Consider the following 21,707-nt stretch of genomic DNA (forward strand, 5'->3'; position numbering starts at 1 on the left):
ATAGTGGCCACCAGGAACCCTTGGGCTGCTCCTTGCAGCCACCATGATGTCCCATTGTCCACCATCCCATGGTCTCCATGGCCACCAAGCTGGGGACATGGTGGCATGGTGGCCACCAGGGCCAGCAGGAGTCCTTGGGCTGCTCCTTGCTGCCACCACCCCACAGTGGCTATGATGTCCCACTGGCCACCACACCATGGTCCTCATGGCCACCAAGCTGGGGACATGGGAATATGGTAGCCACCAAGGCAACCAGGAATCCTTGGGCTGCTCCTTGCAGCCACTGCCCCGCAGTGGCCATGATGTCCCACTGGCCACCACATCATGGTCCCAATAGCCACCAAGTTAGGGACATGAGGGTGGGGTCAGCATGGGGACATGGTGGCCACCAGAAACCCTTGGTTCCTTGCAGTCTTGCAGCCACCACTCTGCAGTGGTCATGATGTCCCACTGTCCACCATATCATTGTCCTCATGGCCACCAAGCTGGGGACATTAGGACACAGTGGCCATCAGGACTCCTTGGGATGCCCATTGCTGCCACCGCCCTGCAGTGGCCATGATGTCCCACTGTCCACCATATCATTGTCCTAATGGCCACCAAGCTGGGGACATGGGATGGGGTCAGTGTGGGGACATGGTGGCCCTCGGGGCCCTTGAGCTGCTCCTTGCAGCCACCGCCCCGCAGTGGCCATGATGTCCCATTGGCCACCACACCATGGTCCTCATGGCCACCGAGCTGGGGACACAGGGTGGGGTCAGCATGGGGACATGGTGGCCACCAGGAGCCCTTGAGCTGCTCCTTACAGCCACTGCCCCGCAGTGGCCATGATGTCCCACTGGCCGCCATGCCATTGTCCACCATGGCCACCAAGCTGGGGACATGGGGACGCAGTGGCCATCGGGGCCAGCAGGACCCCTTGGGCTGCTTGCTGCCACCACCCCGCAATGTCCCCAGTGTCCCATTGGCCACCACGCCATGGTCCCCATGGCCACCAAGCTGGGGACATGAGGACATGATGGCCACCATGGCAATGGAGCTGCAATACCTGAGCTGCTCCTCACAGCCACCACCCCATGGTGGCCATGATGTCCTATTGGCCACCACACTATGGGCATGGCATGGTCCCCATGGCCACCAGGCTGGGGACACGAGGGCAGGGTCAGTGTGGGGACATGGTGACCCAATGTCCCATTGGCTACCACCCCACGGTCCCCATGGCCACCAAGGTTGGGCCAGCGGCGCTCACCATGTCCACGACGTCGGCCGCGGTGACGATGGCGATGGCCGCCATGGCCCAGGTGTTGCGCGCCCAGCGCGTCCGGTCGATCCACGCCGAGAAGGCCACCAGCTTTTTGGGGAACACCTTGGGGACATGGGATGATGTCACCGGGGGTGGGACACAGCCACGGGATGTCCCCGAGCGGTGACCATGGTGTCCCCAAGCGGTGACCATGGTGTCCCCTCTCACCCGTGGGAAGATGGCGGCCAGGGAGCAGAGCGTGAGGATGAGCAGAAGGACTTCGCCCACCACGAAGGTCACGTAGTTGGTCACCAACCTGTCCCCAACCCCAAAAGGTCCCAAAAGGTCAGACGTAGCCTGGTGCCATCTGTCCCCAGTGTCCCCCAGTGCCCCCATTCCCCTCAGTGTCCCCAGTGTCCCCATGTCCCCCCAGTGTCCCCATGTCCTCCCAGTGTCCCCATCCCCCCCAGTGCCTCTGTGCCCCCAGTGTCCCCATTCTCCTCATTCCCCCCAGTGTCCCCAGTCCCCTCAGATGTCCCCAATGTCCCCATTCTCCCATTCCCCTCAGTGCCTCAGTGTCCGCATTCCCCTCAGTGTCCCCAGTGTCCCCATTCTGCCCAGTGCCTGCAGTGTCCCCAACCCCCCCAGTGTCCCCATTCTCCCAGTGTCCCCATGTCCCCCCATTCCCCCCAGTGTCCACATTCTCCCCATTCCCCCCAGAATACCCAGTGCCCCATGTGTCCCCCGTGTCCCCAATTCCCCCAGTGCCCCATGTGTCCCCAATGCCCCCATGTCCCAGGTGTCCCCAATTCCCCAGTGTTCCCAGGTGTTCCCATGTATTCCCATTCCCCTCAGTGTCCCCAGTGTCCCCAGTGTCCCCAATCCCCCCAGTGTCCCCAGGTGTCCCCAATCCCCCCAGGTGTCCCCAGGTGTCCCCAGGTGTCCCCAGGTCCCCACCAGGGGTCGAGCAGCGCCTCCACCAGGGCAGTGCAGAGCAGCACCACACAGGAGCAGCCGAGAGCAGCGCCGCTCTGCTTCTCTTTCTCCACCAGTGTCCCCAGTGTCCTCAGTGTCCCCAATCCCCCCAGTGTCCCCAGTCCCCCCAGATGTCCCCAGATGTCCCCATGTGTCCCCATCAGGGGTCGAGCAGCGCCTCCACCAGGGCGGTGCAGAGCAGCACCACGCAGGAGCAGCCGAGAGCAGCACCGCTCTGCTTCTCCTCCCCCAGTGTCCCCAGGTGTCCCCAGTCCCCCTGTGTCCCCATGTCCCCAGGTGTCCCCAGTGTCCCCAATCTCCCAGTGTCCCCAGGTGTCCCCAGGTCCCCACCAGGGGTCGAGCAGCGCCTCCACCAGGGCGGTTCAGAGCAGCACCACGCAGGAGCAGCCCAGAGCAGCGCCGCTCTGCTTCTCCTTCTCCACCAGTGTCCCCAGTGTCCCCAGTGTCCCCAGTCCCCCCAGATGTCCCCAGATGTCCCCATGTCCCCACCAGGGGTCGAGCAGCGCCTCCACCAGGGCGGTGCAGAGCAGCACGACGCAGGAGCAGCCGAGAGCAGCGCCGCTCTGCTTCTCCTTCTCCACGGAGTAGCGAATCTCCATCTCGGGGCTGGTGAAGCGCATGGAGAGCCGGAAGGTGCTCTGACCCTTCAGCCTGCAGGAATAACGGGAATAACAACGGGAATCACAGTGGGAATCACACCGGGAATAATGGGAATCACAGCGGGAATCACACCGGGAATAACGGGAATAACACCTCCGGGAATCCCGGGATTCACGCCACCGGTAATCCCAGAAATAACGCCACCAGGAATTCCGGGAATAACACCTCTGGGAATCACGTTGGGAATCACACCAGGAATCCCAGGAATAACACCACCAGGAATTCCGGTAATCACATTGGGAATCACAGCGGGAATCACAGCGGGAATAACGGGAATCACAGCGGGAATCACAGTGGGAATCACAATGGGAATCACAGCGGGAATAATGGGAATCACACTGGGAATCACACCGGGAATAATGGGAATAACAATGGGAATCACAGCAGGAATCACACCTGGAATCACGCGGGGAATAACATCAGGAATAACGGGAATAACGCTGGGGATAACACTGGGAATGACGGGAATCGCAGCGGGAATCGCAATGGGAATAACAGGAATAACACCGGGAATCACAGCAGGAATAACACCGGGAATAACACCGGGAATAATGGGAATCACACCGGGAATCACAATGGGAATCACACTGGGAATAACGGGAATCACAACGGGAATGACACCAGGAATCACACCAGGGATTACAATGGGAATCACACCGGGAATAACGACGGGAATCATGCCGGGAATCACAACAGGAATCACGGGAATTACGCTGGGAATGACGGGAATCACACCGGGAATAACATCAGGAATAACGCCAGGAATAACACCAGGAATAACAGGAATCACACTGGCAATCACACCAGGAATCACACCGGGAATAACAGGAATCACACCGGGAATAATAGGAATCGCACCAGGAATCACACTGGAAATAACACCAGGAATCACACCACTGGGAATAATGGGAATCATTCCGGGAATACTGAGAATCACACTGGGAATAATGGGAAAACCACCAGGAATAATGGGAATCACACCGGGAATAACACCAGGAATAACACTGGGAATAACACCAATCACACGGGGAATCACACCGGGAATAACAACGGGAATCATGCCGGGAATCACAACAGGAATCACGGGAATTACGCTGGGAATGATGGGAATCACACTGGGAATAACATCAGGAATGACGCCAGGAATAATGGGAATCACACCGGGAATAATAGGAATCACACCAGAAATCACACCAGGAATCACACCGGGAATCACATCAGGAATAACGCCAGGAATAATACCGGGAATAACACCAGGAATAACAGGAATCACACAGGGAATGACACCGAGAATCACACTGGGAATAACAGGAATGACACTGGGAATCACACTGGGGATAACGCCAGGAATAACGGGAATCACAACGGGAATTGCAATGGGAATAACACCGAGAATCACAACGGGAATCACGCCAGGAATCACACTGGGAATAACAAGAATAATCACAACAGGAATAACGGGAATTACGCCGGGAATAATGGGAATCACACCAGGAATAACATCAGGAATAATGCTGGGAATAATGCCGGGAATAACACCAGGAAAAACAGGAATCACACCAGGAATAACAGGAATCACACCAGGAATAACAGGAACCACACCAGAAATCACACTGGCAATAACACCGGGAATCACACCACTGGGAATAATGGGAATCACTCCGGGAATAACACCGGGAATAACGGGAATTGTACTGGGAATCACACCGGGAATAACGGGAATAACACCAGGAATCACACTGGGGATAACGCCGGGAAAAAAGGGAATAACAACAGGAATTGCAATGGGAATAACACCGGGAATCACACCAGGAATCACAACGGGAATAACACTGGGAATAACACCAATCACACTGGGAATATCGGGAATCACGCCGGGAATAACGGGAATAACGCCAGGGATAACACTGGGAATAACAGGAATCACACCGGCAATAACAACGGGAATAACAATGGGAATTACACCAGGAATAACAATGGTAATGATGCCGGGAATTGCACCAGGAATCACACCAGGAATCATGCCGGGAATCACAACAGAAATAACGCCGGGAATCACAACGGGAATCACACTGGGAATAACACCAGGAATAACACCAGGAATAACACCAATCACACCAGGAATAATGGGAATAACACCAGAAATAACAGGAATAACACCGGGGATAACAACGGGAATCACACCAGGAATAATACAGGGAATCGCAATGGGAATCACAACAGAAATAACAACAGGAATCACAACGGAAATAACAGGAATCACACCAGGAATCACAATGGGAATAACGGGGATAACACCAGGAATAACACTGGGAATCACACCAGGAATAACACAGGGAATCACAACGGGAATAACACCAGGAATAACACCAATCACACCGGGAATAACAGAAATCATGCCAGGAATAACAATGGGAATCACACTGGGAATCACAATGGGAATCACACCAGGAATAACACCAGGAATCACAATGGGAATCACACCAGGAATCACAAGGGGAATCACGCCAGGAATCACAACAGAAATCACGGGAATTACACCAGGAATAATGGGAATCACACCGGGAATAACATCAGGAATCCCAGGAATCACGCCATCGGGAATTCTGGGAATAACACCACTGGGAATTTGGGGAATCACGCCACTGGGAATTTTGGGAATCATGCCACCGGGAATTTCGGGAATCACACCGGGAATTCCAAGAATCACGCCACCAGGAATCCCAAGAATCACACTGGAAATTCTGGGAATTCTGGGAATCATTCCCGGTGGGAATCATGTTGGGAATTCCAGGAATCACACCACCAGGAAATCTGGGAATCATGCCACCGGGAATTTCAAGAATCACACCACCGGGAATTTCAGGAATCACGCCAGGAATTCTGGGAATAACACCTCTGGGAATTCTGGGAATTCTGGGAATGACTCACGCTCGGATGTTCTCTCTCTCCAGCAGCGCCTCGTTGAGCAGCTGGTTGAGCTGCTGCTCGTCCTGCGCGGCTCCAGCCACGCGCTCCGCCAGGTCCCTGAGCCGCAGCCGCCGCCGCGGGTTGGGGAACGACGGGTTCTCCGCCTGGAGGGACAGTGACAGGGGTCACCAGTGTCACCAGTGTCATCAGTGTCACCAGTGTCACCAGTGTCCCCATTGCTGCCAGTTCCCTGAGCCGCAGCCGCCGCCGCGGGTTGGGAACGACGGGTTCTCCGCCTGGAGGGACAGGGTGACAGGTGCCATCAGTGTCACCAGTGTCATCAGTGTCACCAGTGTCACCAGTGTCCCCGTTGCCGCCAGGTCCCTGAGCCGCAGCCGCCGCCGCGGGTTGGGGAAGGACGGGTTCTCCGCCTGGAGGGACAGTGACAGGGGTCACCAGTGTCACCAGTGTCATCAGTGTCACCAGTGTCCCCATTGCCGCCAGGTGCCTGCTGCCGCGGGCTGGGGAACGACGGGTTCTCCGCCTGGAGTGACAGTGACTGTGATCGCCAGTGTCACCAGTGTCACCAGTGTCCCCAGTGTCCCCAGTGTCCCCATTGCTGCCAGGTCCCTGAGCCGCAGCCGCCACCGCGGGTTGGGAACGATGGGTTCTCCGCCTGGAGTGACAGTGACCGGGGTCACCGTGGGGTCACCAGTGTCGCTGGTGTCACCATTCTCCCCAGTGTCACCAATATCACCAGTGTCACCAGTGTCCCCATTCTCCCCAGTGTCCCAATGTCTCCAGTGTCCCCATTGCCGCCAGGTCCCTGAGCCGCAGCCGCCACCACGGGTTGGGGAGCAATGGGTTCTCCGCCTGGAGTGACAGTGGCCGGGGTCACCAGTGTCACCGGTGTCACAAAATGTCACCAGTGTCCCCATTGCGGCCAGGTCCCTGAGCCGCAGCCGCTGCCGCGGGTTGGGAAATGGCGGGTTCTCCACCTGGAGTGACAGAGTGACCCAGGTCACCAGTGTCAGCAGTGTCAGCAGTGTCAGCAGTGTCACCAGTGTCCCCATTCTACCCAATGTCACCAGTGTCCCCATTGCCGCCAGGTCCCTGAGCCGCAGCCGCTGCCGCGGGTTGGGGAACGACGGGTTCTCCACCTGGAGGGACAGGGTGACAGGTGTCACCAGTGTCACCAGTGCCACCAGTGTCACCAGTGCCACCAGTGTCATCAGTGTCCCCAGTGTCCCCATTGCGGCCAGGTCCCTGAGCCGCAGCCGCCGCCGCGGGTTCGGGAAGGACGGGTTCTCCGCCTGGAGTGACAGTGACCGGGGTCACCGCGGGGTCACCAGTGTCGCTGGTGTCACCATTCTCCCCAGTGTCACCAATATCACCAGTGTCACCAGTGTCCCCATTCTCCCCAGTGTCCCAATGTCCCCAGTGTCCCCATTGCCGCCAGGTCCCTGAGCTGCAGCCACCGCCACGGGTTGGGGAATGACAAGTTCTCCACCTGGAGTGACAGTGACTGCGGTCACCAGTGTCCCCATTCTACCCAATGTCCCCAGTGTCCCCATTGCCGCCAGGTCCCTGAGCCGCAGCCGCTGCCGCAGGTTGGGGAACAAGGGGTTCTCCGCCTGGAGTGCCAGTGACCGGTGTCACCAGTGTCACCAGTGTCCCATTGCCGCCAGGGTCCCCAATGTCCCCAGTGTCCCCATTGCTGCCAGGTCCCTGAGCCGCAGCCACCACCACGGGTTGGGGAATGACGGGTTCTCTGCTTGGAGTGACAGAGTGACCAGTGTCACCTGTGTCCCCATTCTCCCCAATGTCCCCATTGCCGCCAGGTCCCTGAGCCGCAGCTGCTGCTGCGGGTTGGGGAACGATGGGTTCTCTGCCTGGAGTGACAGTGACTGCAGTCACCAGTGTCACCAGTGTCACCAGTGTCCCCATTCTACCCAATGTCCCCAGTGTCCCCATTGCGGCCAGGTCCCTGAGCCGCAGCCGCTGCTGCGGGCTGGGGAACGACGGGTTCTCCGCCTGGAGTGACAGTGACCAGTGTCACCATGGGGTCACCAGTGTCACCAGTGTCCCCAGATGACTCCAGTGTCTTCAGGTGTCCCCAGTGTTACCAGTGCCCCATTACCCCCAGTGCCCCCATTGTCCCCAGGTGAACCCAGTGTCCCCATTCCCCCCCAGTGTCCCCAGTCAGTGTCCTCATGTCCCCAGTGTCCCCACTGCCCCTCAGTGTCCCCAGTGTCCCCATTCCCTCCATTGTCCCCATTCCCCAGTGTCCCCAGTGTCCCCAGTGCGCCATTCCCCCCAGTGCACCCATTGTCCCCAAGCGTCCCCAGTGTCCCCACTGTCCCCAGGGTCCCCATTCCCCTCAGGTGTCCCCCGGTGTCCCCAGTGTCCCCACTGTTCCCAGTGGCCCCATTACCCCCAGTGTCCCCATTCTCTCCAATGTCCCCAGAATCCCCATTCCCCTCACATGTCCCCAGTGTCCCCATTCCCCTCAGGTGACCCCGGTGTCCCCACAGTGACCCCAGAGTCCCCAGTCAGTGTCCTCATGTCCCTCACCAGGCCGCTCATGTGTCCCAGGGCCATGCACCAGGTAGGTGTCCCCAGTGTCCCCCCAGTGTCCCCCCAGTGTCCCCATTGTGGACACCATCACCAATTCCCAGGGGTCACCGCGGTGTCACCGTCACCAATTCCCAGGGGTCACCACGGTGTCACCGTCACCAATTCCCGGGGGTCACCACAGGGTCAGGGAGGGGATTTTGGGGACAGGTCACACCTCGCCATCGTCGTCATCGTCACCGAGCTCCAGTGAGTTCCTCCTGGTGGCCTCGGGGTCATCGGGGTCATCGGGGGTCAGGCCGAGGCTGCCGTTGAGCTCCGCGGGGGTGACAGGAGGGGACACGGCGTGGGACGAGGTCAGGGACAGCTTCTGAGGGGACACAGTGTGGTGGGTGTGACTGTGTCAGCAGGGTCACCAGTGTCCCCATGTCCCCAGGACCACCAGTGCCACCAGTGTCACTATGTCCCCAGTGCCACCAGTGTCACTGACCACACCATGGGATGTGGTCAGTGACAGTGGCTGTGGTGGGAAATGGTCACTCTGGGTGTCCCCAGTGTCCCCACCTCCCCAGGGCCACCAGTGTCCCCAGTGTCGCCATGTCCCCAGTGCCACCAGTGTCACACACCACACCTTGGGACGTGACCACTGACAATGGTGGGATTTGGTCACCATGGGTGTCCCTGCACCCTGATGTCCCCAGTGCCACCAGTGCTCCCAGTGTCACTCACCACACCCTGCATGTCCCTACACCCCGATGGCCATGTCCCCATTCCCCCCAGTGTCCCCAGGTGTCCCTAGTGTCCCCATTCTCCCCAGTGTCCCTAGTCAGTGTCCCCAAGTCCCTCACCAGTCGGTTGAGGTGTCCCCTCCAGCTGTCCCCAAGGCTGCACACCAGGTAGGTGTCTCCATTGTCCCCATTGTCCCCATTTCCCTCAGTGTCCCCAAAGGTGTCCCTCACCAGGCCATTGATGTGTCCCCGGCGGCTGTCCCCCAGGCTGTGCAACAGGTAGGTGTCCCCATTGTCCCCAGTGTCCCCATGTCCCCCCATTGTCCCCAAAGGTGTCCCTCACCAGGCCATTGAGGTGTCCCCTGTGGCTGTCCCCCGGGCCGCGCACCAGGTAGGTGTCCCCATTCCCCTCAGCGTCCCCATTGCCCCCTGGTGTCCCCAGTCAGTGTCCCTAGTCAGTGTCCCCAAGTCCCTCACCAGTCCATTGAGGTGTCCCCTGTGGCTGTCCCCCGGGCTGCGCACCAGGTAGGTGTCCCCATTTCCCCCATTGCCCCCAGTGTCCCCATTCCCCCCATTGTCCTTGATGTCCCCTACAGCTGTTCCCCAGTGTCCCCATGTCCCCCCATTGTCCCCAAAGGTGTCCCTCACCAGGCCGTTGAGGTGTCCCCGGCGGCTGTCCCCCGGGCCGCGCACCAGGTAGGTGTTGATGCCGCGGTCGCGCAGGAAGTCACAGCGAGTGCCACCCTCGCCCGGCTCCACCTCGAACTCTCCCTTCAGGCAGTCCAGCGTGCTCTGCGAGATGTGAACCCGCCTGGGGACAGCGGGAGTGACACCGGGATGACACCGGGAGTGACACCAGCATGACACCGGGAGTGACACCGGCATGACATCGGGACAGTGGGAGTGGGAAACGGGAATGGGAAGTGGGAATGGGAATGGGAAACGGGAATGGGAATGGGGATGGGAATGGGGATGGGAATGGGAATGGGGATGGGAATGGGAAACGGGAATGGGAATAGGAAAAGGGAATGGGAAATGGGAATGGGAATGGGAATGGGAATAGAAAAAGGGAATGGGAATGGGAAATGGGAATGGGAATGGGAATGGGAATCAGGAATGGGAATCAGGAATGGGAATGGGAAACAGGAATGGGAAATGGGAATGGGAAAAGGGAATGGGAATGGGAAATGGGGAATGGGAAACGGGAATGGGAATGGGAACTGAGAATGGGAAATGGGAACAGGAATGGGAATGGGAAACGGGAATGGGAAACTGGAATGGGAAACGAGAATGGGAAACAAGAATGGGAATGGGAACTGAGAATGGGAATGGGAAACGGGAATGGGAAAGGGAAACGAGAATGGGAATGGGAAACTGGGAATGGCAACAGGGAAACTGGGAATGTCACCGGGAATGGGAAACGGGGAACTGGGAATGGGAACTGGGAAAGCAGGAATGGGGACTGGGAAACAGGAAATGGCACCAGGAATGGCACTCAAGAAAGCAGGAATGGGAACCGGACTGGAAATGGGAAACATTCCCAATCCTGGGAACACCATCCAGGAATGGGAAACAGGAAATGGGAATGGGAACTGGGAATGGGAACTGGGAAAGCAGGAATGGGAATGGGAAATGGGAATGGCAACCAGGAACAGGGAATGGCACCAGGAATGGCACCAGGAATGGCACCAGGAATGGCACCGGGAATGGGAACCAGGAATTGGGAACTGGGAATGGTGCCTGGGGGGACAGTGGGAATGGCACCAGGAAACCGGGAATGGGAACTGGGAATGGGAACTGGGAATGGGAACCAGGAAAGCTGGAATGGCAACCGGGAAACCGGGAATGGCATCAAGGAATGTCACCGGGAATGGCAACTGGGAAACTGGGAATGGGAACTGGGAAACTGGGAATGGGAACTGGGAATGGGAACCAGGAAACTGGGAATGGGAACTGGGAAAGCAGGAATGGCAACAGGGAAACCGGGAATGCGAACTGGGAATGGGAACTGGGAAACCGGGAATGGGAATGGGAACCAGGAAAGTGGGAATGGGAGACGGGAATGGAGACTGGGGAATTGGGAATGCCACGTGATCCCAGGGATGGCCACCCAGGAATGCCACCAGCTCACGCAGGAATGTCACCTGATCCCAGGAATGCTCACCTGGAAATGCCACCAGCTCACCCAGGAATGTCACCTGATCCCAGGGACATCCGATCCCGGGAATGCCACCCCATCCCAGGAATTCCGCCCTGTCCCAGAAATTCCGCCCGATCCTGGGAAAGCTCACCCGGGAATGCCGCCGGCCTCCATCTTGTTGGCCACGGTGACGTCGGTGGACCAGACGTCGTACTGCCAGCGCTTCTGGCCCAGCACGCCGCCCAGCACTGCCCCGCTGTGCACCCCGACACGCATGTCCACCGCCGTGCGCGTGCGCTCACGGACCGACCTGGCCGGACACGGAGGGGACACGGGATGGGAACATGGGATGGGAACAGGGAATGGGAACACGGGATGGGAACAGGGAATGGGAACACAGGATGGGAACATGGGATGGGAACAGGGAATGGGAACACGGGATGGGAACAGGGAATGGGAACACAGGATGGGAGCATGGGAATGGGAACACAGGATGGGAACATGGGATGGGAACATGGAACGTGGGATGGAACATGGAATGGAAACAGGGAATGGGAACATGGGAATGGGAACACGGAATGGGAAAACGGAACACAGGATGGGAACATGAGATGCAACGCAGGATGGGAACATGGGAATGGGACATGGGATGGGAACATGGAATGGGAACACAGAATGGGAAAACGGAACACAGGATGGGAACAGGGAATGGGAACACGGGATGGGAACACGGGATGGGAACATGGGATGGGAACACGGAACACGGGATGGCAACATGGGATGGAAATATGGGATGGGAACATGGGATGGGACACGGGATGGGAACAGGGAATGGGAACAGGGAATGGGAACACGGGATGGGAACATGGGATGGAACATGGGATGGAACATGGGATGGGAACATGAGATGGAACGCAGGATGGGAACACGGGATGGGAACATGGGATGGGAACATGGGATGGGACACGGGATGGAAAACGGAATATCTCGCCTCGGCACATCCCAACCTCCATGGTCAACAATTGCCCTCTGTGGTTTGATTCATTCAGAGCCCATCGTCATTTATCATCCCATTGCCATCGTAATTGCCATTCCCATTCCCATTCCCATTCCCATTCCTGTTCCCATTCCTTTCCATTCCCATTACCATTTCCATTCCCATTCCCCTTCCCCTTATCTTTCCTATTCCTGTTCATTCCTATTTCCATTCCAATTCCCATTCCAATCCTCGTTCCCTTTCCATTCCCAATTCCTATTCCAATTCCAATTCCTGTTCCCCTTCCCATTCCTATTTCTGCTCCCATTTCCATTCCCTTTCCCCTTCATTTCCATTCCTGTTCCCATTCCCATTCTGGTTCCTATTCCTAATCCCATTCCCACTCCCATTCCAGTTCCCATTCCCAATTCCCATTCCTATTCCTGTTCCCAATAATTTCCATTCTCATACACCTTCCCCTTCCCCTTCCCATTCCCATTCCTTTCCATTCTCCTTCTCATTCCCAAGTCCCATTCAGTCCCCATTCCTATTCCCATTAATTTCCATTTCCATTCCCATACCCATTCCCCTTCCCTTTCCCCTTCCCGTTCCTATTCCTTTCCATTCTCCTTCCAATTCCCAATTCCCATTCCTGTTCCCATTCCAATTCCCATCCCTTTCCATTCTCCTTCCCATTCCCAATTCCTATCTCCATTCCCATTCCCATTCCCATCCCATTCCCATTCCCATCCCATTCCCATTCCCATCCCATTCCCATCCCCATCCCATCCCCATCCCATCCCATCCCATCCCATCCCATCCCATCCCATCCCATCCCCATCCCATTCCCATCCCATCCCATCCCATTCCCACTCCTCACGAGATGGCCTCCACCATGGCCAGCCCCATGCGGATGGAGCAGGCGGCGTGATCCTCCCGGAATTCCGGCAGCCCGCAGATGCAGTAGTAGCAATCGCCCAGGATCTTGATCCGCAGCTGGTGGTGTTTCTGGGAACGATGGTGCTCATCCCAATCCCGATCCCATTCCCATTCCCATTCAGTTTCCTATTCCAATTCATCCCAATCCCATTCCCAATCCCCTTCCCATTCCCATTCCCATTCAGTTTCCTATTCCAATTCATCCCAATCCCATTCAAAATCCCATTCCCATTCCCAGTCCCAGTCCCCAGTCCCAGTCCCATTCCTATTCCAATTCATTCCAATTCCCAATTCCCATTCCCTTTCCCCTTCCTTTTCCTATTCCCGTTCATTCCCATTCCCATTCCCATTCTCTTTGCCCTTCCCCTTCCCTTTACTATTCCCATTCATCCCCATTCCCATTCCCATTCCCATTCCAATCCCAGTTCTTATCCCCTTTCCATCCCCATTCCCATTCCCATTCCCATTATTCCCATTCCCATTATTCCCATTCCCATTATTCCCATTCCCATTATTCCCATTATTCTCATTCCCATCCCAGTTCTCATCCCCTTTCCATCCCCTTTCCCATTACCTTTCCCCTTCCCCTTCCCTTTCCTATTCCCATTCATTCTCATTCCCATTATTCCCATCCCCATTCCCATTCCCATTCCCATTATTCCCATTCCCATTATTCCCATTCCCATTATTCCCATTCCCATTCCCATCCCAGTTCTCATCCCCTTTCCATCCCCTTTCCCATTCTCTTTCCCCTTCCCCTTCCCTTTCCTATTCCTGTTCATTCCCATTCCCATTATTCCCATCCCCATTCCCATTCCCATTCCCATTATTCCCATTCCCATTATTCCCATTCCCATTATTCCCATTCCCATTCCCATCCCAGTTCTCATCCCCTTTCCATCCCCTTTCCCATTCTCTTTCCCCTTCCCCTTCCCTTTCCTATTCCTGTTCATTCCCATTCCCATTATTCCCATTCCCATCCCCATTCCCATTCCCATTATTCCCATTCCCATTATTCCCATCCCCATTATTCCCATTCCCATTCCCATTATTCCCATTCCCGCATCCCGGGAACGCCAAATCCTCACATTTCCCATTCCTCACAACTCCTTTCCCATAAATCAGGTCAGAGCACCTCCAGCATCCCACACCCTCCTCACCCCCACCCTGGCAATTTTTGGGAATTCCAGGATTTTTTTCTGGGAATTTTTTTGGGATTTTTTTTCCGGGAAGCACTCACGGCCGCCAGCTTGTCGAAGCGGGCGAAGAGCTCGTTGAGGAGCTTGACGAGCTCCTGGGCGCTGCAGGACGAGGAGAGCTGCGTGAATCCCACGATGTCCGCGAACAGGATGCTGTGGGAACGACAGCCCACCGATCAATCCCATTCCAGCTTTTCCCAAAAAAAACATGGATATGGTGAAAATGCTCTGCAGAGTTGTGGCCATGGAGGTTTGACATTGGCTTGGATGTAAATAAATCCTGGTTTTTCTGGGCTGGGAGCGGGAATGGGAATTGGGATGGGGATGGGAATTGGGATGGGATTTGGGATGGGAATGGGAATTGGGATGGGAATTGGGATGGGAGTAGGAATGGGAATGGAAAAGAATGGGAACAGGAATAGGAATGGGATTTGGGATGGGAATGGGAACTGGGAACAGGAATTGGGATGGGAATGGGAATGGGAATGGAAAAGGGGATGAGAACTGGGGTGGGGAGGGAAATGGGAATGGGAATGAATGGGGATAGGAAAGGGAAGGAGAATGGAAATGGGAATGGAAATGAATGGGAACGGGAATGGGAACGGAAATGGGAATTGGGAATGGGAATGGGAAAGGGGTGAGAACTGGGATGGGAAGGGGAATGGGAATGAGAATGGGAGTAGGAATGGAAATGAGAATGGGAACAGGAATGGGAACAAGAATGGGAACAGGAATGGAAAGGGGATGAGAACTGGGATGGGAATGAACGGGAATAGGAAATGGAAGGGGAATGGGAATGGGAATGAACAGCAAAACAGCAAATTTTGGGAATTTTTCCCATTTTTCAGGAACACCTGCGGCCCCACCTGACGTTCTCGTGGCGATACATGTACATGGTGTTGAACTGCTGCAGCTCCTTCTGGCTCGGGTCCTTCTTCATGTCCTTCAGCATCTCGTCAGCCACGTGCTTGGGCAGGATGGAGAGCATCAGCCGCTCCTGCCAGGAAAAGTGGGATGGATCCCTGGAAATGGACTGGGATCCCCCTGGGATCGTGGGGTTGGAATGGGATGGGATTGAAATCCATGGATCCCGAATTATTCTGGGATTCTGGGATTGAGGACACTCGGAGTCCATCCAGAGGGATTTTGATGGAAGTCAGGGATGGAATTCTTGGCCTTAAAATTCTGGGAATTACCCCAAAAATTCCAGGAATTACCCCAAAAATTCCCAGGGAAAGCTCACAGGAAATTGTGTCACTGGGAGTGAGATGGGAGGGAGCTGGTAAGATGAAGTCCTGGGAATTCTGCACCCTAAAATCCCGGGAATTTTCCTGAAAATTCCAGGAATTACCCCAAAAATTCCCAAGGAAAGCTCAAATGAAATTCTGGCACCGGGAGGAAACTGGGAGGGAGCTGGCAAGATGAAGTCCTGGGAATTCTGGACCCTAAAATCCCGGGAATTACCCCAAAAATTCCAGGAATTGCCCCAAAAATTCGCAGGAGAAAGCTCAGCATTCCCAGGTCACCCTGTGACCTTTTTTTTGGGTATTGAAAACTCCGAATTTATGGCAGCAAATGGGAAAAGTATTTTTGGGATATTCCCGGAAATGGGAAAAATATTTTTGGGATGTTCCTGAAAAAATGGGAAAAATAATTTTGGGATGTTCCCAGCTGCCAGTTGATGGCCAAGGGCAGGGAGATCCTTGCTGGAGTGCCGAGATTCCCAGGGAAGCTCCTCGATCCCGAAATTCCTTCCCAGGATGGATCCAATCTCAGGCTGGGAGAGCTGGGAATGGAGGGAATTCCCTGGGAAAGGGGAGATTGCTTGGGATTGGGGAAGGAATTCCCGGCCGGGCTGGAATTCCCGGATATTCCTGGATCCCTGGGAATTCCCAGGATGGATTTGGATCAGGGATGGATCATGGATGGATCGGCCCAGCTCCATGTGGGAAATTCCATTAAATATCAGGAATTCGGATACTGAGGTGGATTTTCCCCAGGAATTGTGGGGTTTTCCCCATTCCCAGCAGGAATTCCTGGAAAACTGCCCCCTGTCCCCATTCCCAGAGGAATTCCCAGCTCTTCCCAGCCCTGTGGATATTCCAGAGGGATGGATCCACTCTGGAATCCGTCCCATTCCCCATTCCCACAAATCCCAGGCTGTTTCCAGCCCCGTTCCCAAGGGAATCCCAAACAGCTCGAGTGACAATAATCCCAAAGTCCCTTCCGGCGGGAATGGGGCTGCGAGGTGTTGCCATGGAGACAATCCCACGGGATTTGTCACCTGAATCCCAAATCCGGGCAACATGGTGGGGAGTGACCATTCCCAGGAACTGGGACATCCTGAGTGACCATTTCCAGGGACTGGGACATCCTCAGTGACCATTGACAGTGATTGGGACATCCTGAGTGACCATTGATGGGAATTGGGAACTCCTGAGTGACCATTGACAGGGATTGGGAATTGCTGAGTGACTATTGACAGGGATTGGGAACAGCTGAGTGATCATTCCCAGGGATTATGACCAGCAGAGTGACCATTCCTAAGGATTGGGATATCCTGAGTGACCATTGATAGGGATTGGGAATAGCTGAGTGACCATTGTCATGGATTGGGACCAGCTGAGTGACCATTCCTAATTATAGGGAACAGGTGAGTGACCATTCCCATGGACTGGGATTGGGAATTGCTGAGTGACCATTCCCAGGGATTGGGAATAGTTTAGTGACCATTGCCATGGATTTGGCCCAGCTGAGTGACCATTGCTAAGGACTGGGCCCTGCTGAGTGACCATTGTGAGGGATTGGGACATCCTGAGTGACTATTGCCAGGAATTGGGATTGGCAGAGTGACCATTGACAGTGATTGGGAATTCCTGAGTGACCATTGCCATGGATTGGGACATCCTGAGTGACCTTTTCCAGGGACTGGGATTGGGATTGGCTGAGTGACCATTCCTAAGGCTTGGGACCTCTTGAGTGACCATTGCTAAGGATTGGGACATCCTGAGTGACCATTGCCAGGGATTGGGACATCCTGAGTGACCATTGCTATGGACTGGGATTGGCTGAGTGACCATTGCCATGGACTGGGATTGGCTGAGTGACCATTGCCAGGGATTGGGATTGGCTGAGTGACCATTGCCATGGACTGGGTTTGGCTGAGTGACCATTCCTAAGTATTGGGAATAGCTGAGTGACGATTCCTAAGGATTGGGAATGCCTGAGTGACCATTCCTAAGGATTGGGAACTCCTGAGTGACCATTGCCATGGACTGGGATTGGCTGAGTGACCATTCCTAAGGACTGGGAATAGCTGAGTGACCATTGCCATGGATTGGGAACAGCTGAGTGACCATTCCTAAGTATTGGGAATAGCTGAGTGACCATTCCTAAGGATTGGGAATGCCTGAGTGACCATTGCCATGGATTGGGAACAGCTGAGTGACCATTGCTATAGATTGAGAATAGCTGAGTGACCATTCCTAAGGATTGGGAATGCCTGAGTGACCATTCCTAAGGACTGGGCCTTGCTGAGTGACCATTGCCATGGATTGGGACATCCTGAGTGACCATCGCCATGGATTGGGACATCCTGAGTGACCATTCCCAGGGATTATTGGGACACCTCGGCATTGCCCATTCCCACCACCTGGAACCCCAGGATGACCCCACTGACCCCAACAATCCCAAACCGTTCCCACCTCCCATCCATCTCCCAAAATCCCGGCGGCAATCCCGGCGATATTCCCGGCGATATTCCCGGCGACATTCCCGGCGGAATTCCGGGAATCCCCACCTGCTGCTGGCTCTGCTCCTCCAGGTTGAGCTTGACCTCCAGGGACTGCCGCGCCTCCAGGAAGGCCTTGCGGTGCTTGCGGTCAGCCATGACGTAGGACACGCTGCCCACCACGATGGCGCAGCCCAGGATGGCCACGTTGGACACCAGCTTGGGGGAAAAAATGGGAATTTGGGATCGTGGGATACCCAGGGATCCAGGGAAGGATTTCAGGATGGACAACCCCAATCCTTGTGTAAATCCCAGAGAACAGTAGCAAATCCCATTTTGGGGTGAATATCGGGAATTTGGGATCATGGGATCATTGGGAATCCACAGGAAGGATTTTGGGAGGAGCGACCCCGATTCCTTTGGGAATTTGGGATCTTCGGGAATTCACAGGAAGGATTTTGGGATGAAACACCCTGATTCCTTTGGGAATTTGATATTGCGGGATTCTCGGGAATTCACAGGAAGGATTTTGGGACGAACAACCCCAATCCTTGTGTAAATCCCAGAGAACAGCAGCAAATCCCATTTTGGGGTGAATATTGGGAATTTGGGATACTCGGGAATCCACAGGAAGGATTTTGGGATGAGCGACCCCGATTCCTTTGGGAATTTGGGATACTCGGGAATCCACAGGAAGGATTTTGGGATGAACAACCCGAATTCCTTTGGGAATTTGGTATCGCGGGATTCTCGGGAATCCACGGAAGGATTTTGGGATGGACAACCCTGATTCCTTTGGGAATTTGGGATCCTTGGGAATTCACAGGAAGGATTTAGGGACGAACAACCCCAATTCCTTGTGTAAATCCCAGAGAACAGCAGCGAATCCCATTTTGGGGTGAATATTGGGAATTTGGTATCGCGGGATTCTCGGGAATCCACAGGAAGGATTTTGGGATGAACAATCCCAATTCCTTTGGGAATTTGGCATCGCGGGATTCTCAGGAATCCACAGGAAGGATTTTGGGGTGAACAACCCTGATTCCTTTGGGAATTTGGGATCGTGGGATACTCGGGAATCCAGGGAAGGATTTTGGGGTGAATGATTCCTTTGGGAATTGGGGATCATTGGGAATCCACAGGAAGGATTTCGGGATGAAACACCCTGATTCCTTTGGGAATTTGGGATCCTCAGGAATCCACAGGAAGGATTTTGGGATGAACAACCCTGATTCCTTTGGGAATTTGGGATCACAGGATCCTCAGGAATCCAGGGAAGGATTTCGGGGTGAACGACCCCGATCCTTGTGTAAATCCCAGACAACAGCAGCAAATCCCATTTTGGGGTGAATATCGGGAATTTGGGATTGTGGGATCCTCAGGAATCCACAAGAAGGATTTTGGGATGAGCAACCCCGATTCCTTTGGGAATTTGATATTGCGGGATTCTCGGGAATCCACAGGAAGAATTTTGGGATGAACAACCCCAATTCCTTCAAGAATTTGGGATCCTTGGGAATCCACAGGAAGGATTTTGGGATGAACAACCCTGATTCCTTTGGGAATTTGGGATTGTGAGGTCCTTGGGAATCCACAGGAAGGATTTTGGGATGAACAACCCCAATCCTTGTGTAAATCCCGGAGAACAGCAGCGAATCCCATTTTGGGGTGGATATCGGGAATTCCGGGGAAAAGCAGCTCCGCGGTGAGGAGAATCCCGCGGGATTCCCAGGATCACAAACCACGGAGATGTTTTGGAAGCAGGCGGCAGCCGGGCTGGGATTGGCGGATCCCGAGGGAAGGGAGAAGCTCCGATGGGATCACGTGGAGCTGATTCCTTGGGAATTGCGGATTTAGGGAGGGAAGGAGATGGAAAAACACGGCTGAGCTGCGGATCCAGGGGTGTGGGAGTTTGGGAATGGCTGAGGGTTTGGGAATTGTGGTGTGCATCCCAATGGGAATGTCCGGATCTGTGGGGTTGGACTCATCCTGCCGGTTGGATCCTGATCCCATTAACTGCATCTTGATCCCATTAACTGCATCCTGATCCCATTAACAGCATCCTGTTCCCATTAACTGGATTCTGATCCCATATCCAGGATCTTGATCCCATATCCCATATCCTGATCCCATAGCCTGGATCCTGATCCCATTAACTGGATCCTGATCCCATTAACTGGATCCTCATCCCATATCCCAGATCTTGATCCCATTAACTGCATCCTGATCCCATTAACTGGACCCTGATCCCATTGCCTGGATCTTGATCCCATTAACTGGATCCAGATCCCATAGCCTGGATCCTGACCCCATTAACTGGATCCTGATCCCATATCCTGGATTCTGATCCCATTAAATGCATCCTGATCCCATTAACTGGATCCAGACCCCATATCCTGGATCCTGTCCCCATTAACTGGACCCTGATCCCATTAACTGGATCCTGATCCATCCCACAGGACAGACCCAGATCCATGGGATTAAGCTCCAGGGACATGGATTTGAGACATGGATTGGGACATGGATTGGGATATGGATTGGGATATGGATTTGGGGTATGGGATTGGGACATGGATTTGGGACATGGATTGGGACATGGATTGGGACATGGATTTGGGACATGGATTGGGACATGGATTTGGGACATGGATTGGGACATGGATTGGGACATGGATTTGGGACATGACATGGATTGGGACATGGATTGGGACATGGATTTGGGACATGGATTGGGACATGGATTTGGGACATGGATTGGGACATGACATGGATTGGGACATGGATTGGGACATGGATTTGGGACATGGATTGGGGACATGGACTGGGGACACGGATTGGGACATGGATTGGGATATGGATTTGGGACACGGATTTGGGACACGGATTTGGGACATGGATTGGGACATGACATGGATTGGGACATGGATTGGGACATGGATTGGGACACGGATTGGGATATGGATTTGGGACACGGATTTGGGACATGAATTGGGGACACGGATTTGGGACACGGATTTGGGATATGGATTGGGACACGGATTGGGACATGGATTTGAGACATGGATTGGGATATGGATTGGGATATGGATTTGGGATATGGGAATGGGACATGGATTGGGACATGGGTTGGGGACATGGATTTGGGACATGGATTTGGGACATGGACTGGGGACATGGATTGGGGACATGGATTGGGGACATGGATCTGGGACATGGATTTGGGACATGAATTTGGGACAAGTGCAGGACCTGGCCCTTGGTCTGGTTAAACCTCATATTTTTGGGTTCATTCCCCAAATCCAGCCTGTCCAGGTCCCTCTGCAGACCCTCCTGCCCTCCAGCAGATCCACACTCACACCCAGCATGGTGACATCTGCTAATCTGTCGATGGTAGCCTCGATCCCCTGTCCCAGATCATCAATAAAGATATTGAACAGGACTGTCCCCAGTGCTGACTGACCCTTGGGGACACCACCAGGGACACCACCAGTGACCATCCCCACCACTCTCTGGCCAGGCCTCTGGCCAGTTCTTGACCAAAGAAGAGGGAAGCTGTCCTAGCCGTGAGGTGACAGCTTTTCCAGGAGGGTGCTGTGGGACAGTGTCAAATGC

The 21,707-nt window shown here is 54.7% G+C and overlaps 1 protein-coding gene across 4 annotated transcripts in view; it reads right to left on the reverse strand.

The window, feature by feature from the left end:
* Positions 1-21,707, reverse strand: part of LOC146423940 (adenylate cyclase type 3-like) — a 34,065-nt gene that overhangs the window by 7,472 nt on the left and 4,886 nt on the right. For 3 of the 4 annotated variants that reach the window (XM_085044190.1, XM_085044189.1, XM_085044187.1), the window contains exons 2-12: positions 18,165-18,314; positions 15,232-15,362; positions 14,407-14,518; positions 13,108-13,235; positions 11,403-11,561; positions 9,760-9,922; positions 8,601-8,753; positions 5,831-5,973; positions 2,729-2,890; positions 1,472-1,559; positions 1,250-1,366 (exon numbers count right to left, since the gene is read on the reverse strand). In XM_085044190.1, coding sequence (XP_084900316.1) covers positions 1,250-1,366; positions 1,472-1,559; positions 2,729-2,890; positions 5,831-5,973; positions 8,601-8,753; positions 9,760-9,922; positions 11,403-11,561; positions 13,108-13,235; positions 14,407-14,518; positions 15,232-15,362; positions 18,165-18,314 — 1,506 coding nt within the window. The remainder of the gene's footprint in view (positions 1-1,249; positions 1,367-1,471; positions 1,560-2,728; positions 2,891-5,830; positions 5,974-8,600; positions 8,754-9,759; positions 9,923-11,402; positions 11,562-13,107; positions 13,236-14,406; positions 14,519-15,231; positions 15,363-18,164; positions 18,315-21,707) is intronic. The other variant, XM_085044188.1, reaches the window with a different exon arrangement.

Source organism: Lichenostomus cassidix, unplaced genomic scaffold, assembly GCF_008360975.1.
Source record: "Lichenostomus cassidix isolate B80296 unplaced genomic scaffold, HeHo_3.0 HiC_scaffold_529, whole genome shotgun sequence".
Classification (NCBI taxonomy): Eukaryota; Metazoa; Chordata; class Aves; order Passeriformes; family Meliphagidae; genus Lichenostomus; species Lichenostomus cassidix.